The sequence below is a fragment of the Brachyhypopomus gauderio genome, chromosome 12 (assembly GCF_052324685.1).
Source record: "Brachyhypopomus gauderio isolate BG-103 chromosome 12, BGAUD_0.2, whole genome shotgun sequence".
In the NCBI taxonomy this organism is placed as follows: Eukaryota; Metazoa; Chordata; class Actinopteri; order Gymnotiformes; family Hypopomidae; genus Brachyhypopomus; species Brachyhypopomus gauderio.
Genome location: NC_135222.1, coordinates 689,085 through 697,928, shown reverse-complemented (window position 1 = coordinate 697,928; position 8,844 = coordinate 689,085). Strand labels below are relative to the sequence as shown.

General features: G+C 40.1%; 2 protein-coding genes across 4 annotated transcripts; one reads left to right on the top strand and one right to left on the bottom strand.

The window, feature by feature from the left end:
• The first annotated feature begins 511 nt into the window (after positions 1 to 511).
• Positions 512 to 2,836, top strand: LOC143528510 (duodenase-1). The gene is made up of 5 exons (XM_077024190.1): positions 512 to 632; positions 863 to 1,016; positions 1,507 to 1,642; positions 1,736 to 1,954; positions 2,054 to 2,836. Exons 1-5 carry the CDS (start codon positions 578 to 580, stop codon positions 2,237 to 2,239), a joined length of 750 nt encoding a protein of 249 aa, XP_076880305.1. The 5' UTR covers positions 512 to 577; the 3' UTR covers positions 2,240 to 2,836.
• cirbpb (cold inducible RNA binding protein b) lies at positions 2,434 to 8,352 on the bottom strand. Of its 3 annotated transcripts, XM_077024193.1 has the most exons (8): positions 8,198 to 8,352; positions 7,244 to 7,343; positions 7,035 to 7,141; positions 6,835 to 6,949; positions 6,520 to 6,751; positions 6,359 to 6,420; positions 4,047 to 4,124; positions 2,434 to 2,970 (listed from the first exon to the last, which is right to left on the bottom strand). In XM_077024193.1, the coding sequence occupies exons 2-7, from the start codon at positions 7,341 to 7,343 to the stop codon at positions 4,120 to 4,122; spliced, it is 621 nt and encodes a 206-aa protein (XP_076880308.1). In that variant the 5' UTR covers positions 8,198 to 8,352; the 3' UTR covers positions 2,434 to 2,970; positions 4,047 to 4,119. The 3 variants fall into 3 exon arrangements, with proteins under 3 accessions (XP_076880308.1, XP_076880307.1, XP_076880306.1); XM_077024192.1 differs by lacking the exons at positions 2,434 to 2,970; positions 4,047 to 4,124 and adding an exon at positions 5,096 to 6,011; XM_077024191.1 differs by lacking the exons at positions 2,434 to 2,970; positions 4,047 to 4,124 and having other exon boundaries at positions 5,925 to 6,420.
• Between the last annotated feature and the right edge of the window lie 492 nt (positions 8,353 to 8,844).

The window sequence follows — 8,844 nt, the reverse complement described above, 5'->3', positions numbered from 1 at the left end:
AGGCTGACAAGGCTGAGATATTTAAATGAGTCTGTTGTGAAAGCTGTGTGGACTGTAGAAGTGAATGGTGTTTACTTCACAATTTCAATACAGCAAATTTCAATGTATAGGAAGTCAAACATACCCTTTAAATGGACAGTCATGTAATGTCAAGATAAGAGTATTAGATATGGTTTACAAACTTACCTTTGCAGCTATAGTGCCAGACAGAAAGTCTCTTCTAATACAATTGACGGTGAAAAGTGGAGCATAAAATTATGAAACATTAATGAGAATCAAAAGCTTCTTGCTGTCAGATTGATGGCAAGTGGTTCACTAGTCCACTTGTAGACAAAACCACTTAAAAGGTTAAAAGGGTTTAGTCTTAAAATGTGTTGGTGTAAGCTATCCAGCTAATAATGTAAAGCCACCACTTGAACTATAAATCCAATACCTCCCAAAAGTGTTTGTATTCTCAGGGGGGAAAAGTATTTCAAGTTAAAAGTCACTGTTTCTTCCTGTTTGGTATTTGCTTGGGCTATATAAAGGAAACCAAGAGAACTGGTGTTTTCCTCAGACTGCGTGAGCTGCTTTTACCATGAACATCACACTTCGTCTCGGCACGTTCGTGTTCTTGCTCCTCTTTACACAAGGTAATCAGCACCTCTGCAGACTTACCAACATCTGTCTACAGAACTGCTGCCTCCTAAGAGCCACTGAAAAACTGATCAGAATTTTAAAACTTTATATATTTTTTACATTATATGACAACAGGTGTACATCACAGATGTTATGAACAGAATATCTAGGTAAAATTGTTTATGCTAAAGAATGAAGTGAGGTTTAAAGATAAACTGCTGAGACTGTGAGCTCTTTTGGACAGGTGGCTTCCTGCGTCATGGTATTATTGGTGGGAGAGAGTCAATACCACACAGTCATCCCTACATGGTCTACCTTCTGGGCATATCAGGGAACATCTGTGATGGCTTCCTAGTGACCAAGGATTTTGTGATGACAGCGGCTCACTGCAGCCAAAGGTGGGTTAACATTTCCTCTTTGAAACTGCATTAAAACAATCGATATATGAATCTGCATTTTAAATATACAGTACCAATCAAAAAATTTCAACACAACTAAATGCACATCATAACCTTACGGGCACTTTAATGGTTTATGCTTCATTTTTATGTGAAAGTTGAGCCTATTAATTAAAAAAAGAAATTAATTTACTTTGAAATGCCCCCTCAGCAAATTATATAAAGAAATTTAGTCTGTGCATGTGTGAGAACACAATACGATCCTTTGTTTCATTTTTTGGAAAAGCTTTTTGTAATGCATAATTTGTGCCCTAATATTTGTTAATATATTGGCCCTAAAGGAAACTGGATTAAATGCAGCAGTAAGGACATTGGTAGAGGTTCTTATTTCAGATACTGAAGAAAACTAAATGCTGACTAGTTGCCCAAGAACCATAAGAACAGAACAGGTCCATTTAACTTTGTGGATCATCTTATGAAAATTTTTCAGTGTCATAGCATTTTTGGGGATCCACAACAAAAACGATATCAAAACGATATCAAAACGATATCTGATGATTGCAGAATCATTTCCACATCCAAAATACAACAATATAACCTTTGAAAATGACATCATGCTTTTAAAGGTAAGGAAAAAGCCCCCAGTGCAGCCCCTCACATACTGATAACCTATATACAGAAAGGTCAGTTTTTCTTCAACCGTTATGCATTTCACACAGCTCTCAGAACCAGCAGAGCTCAATAACAGAGTCAGGACAGTCGATCTGCCCCGGTCTGAAGAGGAAACCTTCACGCCCAACTGCTTGGTAATGGGCTGGGGATGCCAGACTGTGAATAAAACGAATCTATCTGAAGTTCTGAAAGAGGTCAACATCACTGCCTTAAAGTGCACAGTACCAGACATGATCTGTTCCGAGGGTGTCCCAGGACCCGGCTGTGTGAGTATATTTTTAACCTTTACTGTATTTACATTTTGGACCACAAATCGATAGGTCATGTGCAAACTAATATTCAATGAAATATTTCCCCATCCACAGGGAGACTCAGGAGGGCCACTGGTTTGTGGAAACGTTGCACAGGGAATTGTGTCCAATACGCATAAAATCAACAATGCAAATATGTTTAGGACCAGATATACACGCATATCTCATTATCTCAGTTGGATTTATTCCATTATTAACAAGAAATATGACTTGTACCAAGGGATTAAAACAAAGTATTGATTTCACCATTAACAAATGCATGTAAAATGTATCCAATGTACTCTATGACCAAATATACAATAAAACGTATTTGCATTTGTTGAAGGTCTAATTTCCAAATTACCTTAGGATTTGTTTAAACTTGACAATACTGCCCCCTTGTGGTGATCAAAAGCTAACGTACATGTACACCACAAACAGAACCAGACAGAGGATGGTTGGAGAATTGTTAACTTTATTTTACCAGGAAAACACTACAGCACACAGGAGGCATGTGCCAATGAACATATGAGCTGCGACGAGAGTATAGTGCTAACCACAGTCACACCTAACCAACCCAAGTGTGCACATTACATACAAGTTAAACAAATGTATTTTTCCAATGTGTACTCATGTGAACCAATACAGCCATGTAAAATTCACATCTGAAGAGAACCCAAAGTAAAAGGGACATTCAGCAAACTACCAGTCTACTCATTCTGTCCCCATCTAGCAGAATTCCAAAACAGTGTATGCTTTGGTGTTTTGGTACAGCAGACGAGTTCTACATTTATTCATGGTACAATTTCTGTTTGGGTCCTGTCCCTCATTCAACACCTTGTTGACACGTGATTGCTGGCTTCTTAGGAAAAGGATTTCTGCCAGAAATTAAGGCTGCAGTTAAAGGGAAGGCCACCTTCGCCTCGTCCGTCGCTCGTGTGCCGTTCTTATGGAGAGCTGAGCACTGCAGAAGATTCAAGTCCTTCCAGGTCCTGAAACAGGTGATCAGTAAGAAAACTAGATTATTAAACCTAGGCCCTTTGATCAGCAGCCTTTGATGGGTGGTTTCATCTTGACCCACACACCAAGTTTAGCAAGAGGTCCGATTAACCAGGGGAGGTCCATGAATGGAATTTTACATCGGAAAAACTTTAGCAGTCTGCCAACTGCTCTTCCAATAAAAGACTGTTACCTAGCTAGCAGACTGCCTCCAATTCCATTTTAGTCATCTATTCAGTAATATAAACCTATGGCATGAAACTGGGCAATGACAAAACCCTGAACACTAGTCTCCCAACAAAGATTAATCAAAAAGGTCAGTTATCACCAACTACTAGATTTTACTAAAACTCCCTGTATACTCAACAGGCACCGTCACATCCTACATAGTTAGCATTATAACCATAAACCCAGTTTACTTGCTCAAGAGTGCATTTACATAAAACAGTATAAAAGTAGACTTGTTAAAAGGTGTGAAAACTTCACTGTTGTAATTACACTGTTGTAATTACACAAGGCCAAAATAAACACCCACAAACTAGTAGGACAATAAAATCTCACCGACTGGTTAAACTGGCCATTCAAAAACCAGCTGTGGCAAATGCCTATTAAGCCATTGTGAAGGTTTATGCAAACACTTAAGCATGCCTTTAATAAAGACCACAGTATAGGACAAGGAATTTTAAAACCTGTTAAATCAGGGGTCTCCAACGCGTCCGCGGAGTGATAGAGAACGAGAATACCGTGCTGTTATCACACATATCTGCAGGGTTAGAACACTTCTCCACCAGTCGGATTGTGAACTAACTGTTGTATAATTGGCGAATAATCATTTAGTGTTAGAAGGGGAGGAACAACTGTGAATTTTGATTGGACATAAATTTAAGTAGATTTCTCGATGGGACCAATTAGGTTTACAAATTTATATGTAATTCATTGGACCTTTGGCGTGCTACTCTGAAAGGGGTGGCGAGCTACTGGTAGCTCGCGAGCGACGTGTTGGAGACCCGTGTTAAATGATTGAGCTCAACAATAAACCAAACACTCCCCTCATACCCCATGTGCTTACCTGCAGTCTCAAGCCCCATCAGTGTCTGATGGTCTGATAACACCTCAGCTTGAACTCCACATCCAATGACTATTCAACCTGAAAATATAGAAAGGGTCAATATACAGGCATGTCCACACGCAACATTACAAAATTAAAACTGCATGCATTAGCAACTTTACGGCATATATATTAGCTAAAAGTAACAATTGGAACCAGGAAGATGTGATTATTTTAAAACAAAAAAAAGGTCAGGACAAGGTTCTGTAGGTTGTGGCTGATTCTTCTGCCCAAGCTTCAGTGCCTTGAAAGGCAAAGAGGTAATGGGAGGACAGATCTCATTTGATGGAAAAGGCTTTAGGAGTTCTGACAATATGGAACAGCAAGGGGACCTAAAATATTGTCTCTAAATGAAACCTGGAATACATACATTCCAAGTAGGACCCTGCAATCTCTTCATTTTAACATGAAACACTGAAAGGGACAATATTGATCAGTCCCAGTTCCTCAGAGGCTTAAGTGGGACAATAAAAAGGTTTTGGGAGACAACACTGGTTGGAATATTACTTTTGGAGGAAATATGATGGACAATATAATGAAACTGTTGGAAGGATGCGTACAGGAGAGCGAAAGGCGTTACCTCACATTACAGGCCTATCTCCACAATTGCCCTAGTCAAGAGAGCAGCTTTCATCTCAGAGGACTCGAGTTGGTAGGCACAACACTTCATTCTCCAAGGGGATTGTGGATTTCCCAAAATTGCTAGCAGAGAACTCTTGGACGCAATGAAGCATTATACAGTGCTGGCTATAATGCTAAATTAGAGTTAAGCAAGACCATCGCTGTTAGCATTGTTCAGACAAAAACCAGGTCATTTTTTGCTTTAGTACGTAGCTTTCTAAGCACACATGAACCCTCCTCACAAATCCCCCCAAAATTAAATTCAACCCCAAGTTAAAATCCATCCACCCACTTGTACATACACTTCAGCCTGGTCTAATTCAATGTCCAAACATTCTCGCTATCTAAAGTTAAACCTGACTAAGATTTTAAGTCACAATAACAAATCATGTTCGTCAATTTCTTTAATGGGCTTCATGAAGCCAAATTTTTACAAAAAGAAAAAAGGTGTTGGTACACAAACAGCACATTTCTTTCCCAGGAAACAAAGTCTTCACATCAAGAGACTGATCTTTAAAGTTGCATCCATAGAGCACTTGTCTTTTAAAATGTCACAAAGAGTAAAGTACCTCGGGCCATGAAAAGCTCAATTCACTCCTAAACTGAGGCATTAGCCATTAAGTAGTTCACTCTTTGGATACTGAATATTTACAAATCTTTAGCAATACCAAGGAGGTCGGCTGGAGCTAGGAGCTCAAATGTAGCAAAAACCACCTTGATTCACTAAAGGAATGCATTACAGAACAGTGGCTATAGGCAACCCCATGAGCACATCACAGCTTGGCAAGCTTCTTTTGGGTATCTGATGATTCGCTTATAAAAGTCATATTCCGCTCCATTGACAACTGTCTTTCAGAGCCTTTTGTCTTTTACCGCATGTTGGTCAAACGTTAACTGAAATTGGTCTTAGAAGCCATCAGGCTGTGCTGAACTGGTCAGAGATTTAACGCAAGTTTCAAAACACAGATTTAAATACAGAAACAAAAACAAGGGAAAAAAGAAAAACAAAACCCATATGAAGTCCAATTACAAAAAGGTACCTGTACAGGTAATCCATGTGTGCCTGAACATTTACAGTATATAAATGCCCAAGATTGACAGCGTCTCAGAGCAGGAAATTTGAACATGGAAATAAACATTTAAAAAAAGACTGCAAGATGCCAGTTTGTTTAAGTAGGAGTATTAAAACTAGTAAACACTCAAAGAAAAAAAAAGGAAAAGATTCTTCGAAGAGCACATCTTTTTTAAGAACAGCCAGCGTAGGGATGATCTTGGAATCAGGAATTTTTTTTTACTCGTGTGTAGCTGAGGACAAGAAGCAGGCAAGAATAAAGGCACTGGAATATTTCGACATCTTTTCCAAACAATGAACTGATACCACTAAGGGATGGGCCTTTGTATAATTTCAAGGATCTTTAGGATACTGCTGATAACGGTCATACTGGTCACTTCCACACACCAGGTATACTGGTAGATAATTCCAGGGTGTGATTAGGCATAAGACTCCATATTGTGGCATTTTGTCTGTGACTGTTACCATCGCTAGACCGGTATGTGAACCAAGGCAGAATGGATTCAACCCCTTCCTTGCAAATTACAAGCAATTCAGACCCACAAATTTGATTCAAGCTATTCAGAAGTAAAGTACTTACCATAGCTATCATAGCTGTCTCTGTATGAGCCACCAGAAGATCTATCATAACCACCCTGGTTCCTGGAATGAATGGAGAAAGTTAGATTATAAACACTAATCAGTAGCACTTAACCATTAAAGGTGGCACTGTGAAATCAACTTAAAGGACGGATTACTTGCCTGTTGTCCCTGTATCCTCCACCACCCGAGTAGCCTCCGCTTCTGTTGAAGTAGCCGCCACTTCCGTAGCTGCGATCACCGCCACCATAGCTCCTGTCTCCCCCTCCGTACCCGCGGTCGCTGCCATAGCTTCGATCTCCGCCTCCGTAACTCCTGTCGCCGCCGCCATAGCTCCTGTCTCCGCCGCCATAGCTCCTGTCTCCGCCATAACCTCTATCTCCACCATAACCACCTGGACAGAAAGGAAACTTAAAAGTAAGTATTTAAAAACATTCACCTAGAATGTCAAATAACTTAGGATTCTACAAAACATACCCCGTCCTCTGCCTCCTCTGAAAAACCCTCTGCCGCCACCAGAACCCCTGAAGCCACCAGACCTGCCTCCAGACTTGCCAGCTTCATCGACCCGAATCATGCGACCATCAACAGACTGGATGGAGAAAGCACAAAAAAGGGGGTTGTAGGATTGTCCATGACTGCCAGATATGCTCACCTGAGAAAAATTAGTTACTTACCTTTCCGTTCATTGCTGCCATTGCGTCCTTGGCATCATCTGGATTTTCAAATGTAACAAACCCAAAGCCCCTAGACCGGTCTGTCTCACGATCTCTGATGACATCAACTAAAAAGGGAGAAATATGGAAATTGAAAAAAATTCACATAGTCACATAAATTGGCGGTAAAAGTGACAAAATATTCAGATACATTTAAGCAGACAACCTACCTTTGGCGATGGTTCCATACTTGGAAAAGGCCTCCTCCAATGACTGCTCGGTGGTTTCATAGCTCAGTCCACCAATGAAAAGCTTTCCCTCGTCAGACATCTTTAATCACCAGCGGAAACAAAAAACATTACTGAAAGTGCCCCAAACCAGCGCAAACAAAAGCATAATTCAGCCATACTCTGCTACAAACCTAGATTACGTAGCTACACGTCGAGGACAAAAACGTAAATAGCATTTATTATCGATACATGGATCGACAATTCGTGATAGGAAGGGGAAAACGCATCGAAAGTCCGCGCGTTTACCCCTGCTAGCCGCTTTAGCCGAGCTAGCTGCCTCGCGCGCTAACGTGAGGAGGCGCCATTTTCTGCGCGGCCCGCCAGCCAGCAGTGACGCAGCCATTTTCGAAAAAGGACCTACACCGTGTCGACCGACAAACGACGGATAAAACAGGAGTTTTGTCAATAATACTAATTTTTAAAGCAAAGTATTAAAGGCGAGATAAGTCCAATGACGCCATACAAAATTCAAGCTAGCAAAGTAAAAAAGCAAAAACGGGCTGCAAATAACCAAACGCTTGTCGGTCGTCAATCGCTTTTCAGAACAAAGCAAAGCGCCAATGCTGCAAGCTAGCAAGCCACAGAACAAGAAACCAATAAACGGCATCGCCATAAACGATTCCTGTACAAAAATAGTATAGAACTGTAACGGAATATAACGTTAGCCAACTAGAGATTCGCAGAGATGGATAGATAAAAATATCGATCATGGCTATTTTTGCACTCAAAGCTACCGCTACAAATATAGGGCAATAGCTACGAATTTTAAAAAGCTATTGGTAGCCAACAAGGTCACTACAAATATTCAGATACAGCAGAAATATATATATATTTTAAATATAAATTACAGAACATCATTTAAATCTCCCCGTTAAATTGATTAATATCGGTTACCTTTCCGTTATTCTCGAGCCTCAACAACACAAGCAGCTGCCGAACGTGAATGAGAGAGCTTGCATGTAAAATGGAGCCACTTTATAAGAACCACTCATGAATATGAACGGTAGGCGTGTCGTTCAAGTACGGAGCCTTCTTTATACTGCCCTCTAGTGTACGGCAAGAACAATACACCACACACATTTAAAGGAAAGCGTTTCCTACGGAGGGGGACACAGGTCATGTTTCTGGTCTTAACTGTTTTTCTAGTCCGCGTCATCTAGTCACTTTATGCATATTATGAAAGCACGTTCTCATTCATTCTGAACAAATACCAAATAATTTTGTACAAATGTCGATTGTTTTCAACGTTATCAATTACTTTTGTCATGTCGATTAAATATATTTTACTTAGGCATGTATTTTACTTATTTAATCTTGACCCCCAAAACATATCCACATTAGTCCCTTGCATAAGTCATTCTATTCAAAGTACTGAACCCGTTGACATAACCTGTAATGCATATTTTATACAACTCTATTAGAATGTTTTTGGTAAATGTCTCCTGATCTGATGATTAGGTGAATCATGACTTTCACTTATGAAGGGGAGTGTGTGAAGCTTTAGTTCAACCAATGGTCAACCAGCTCTCTAAAATAGCTCA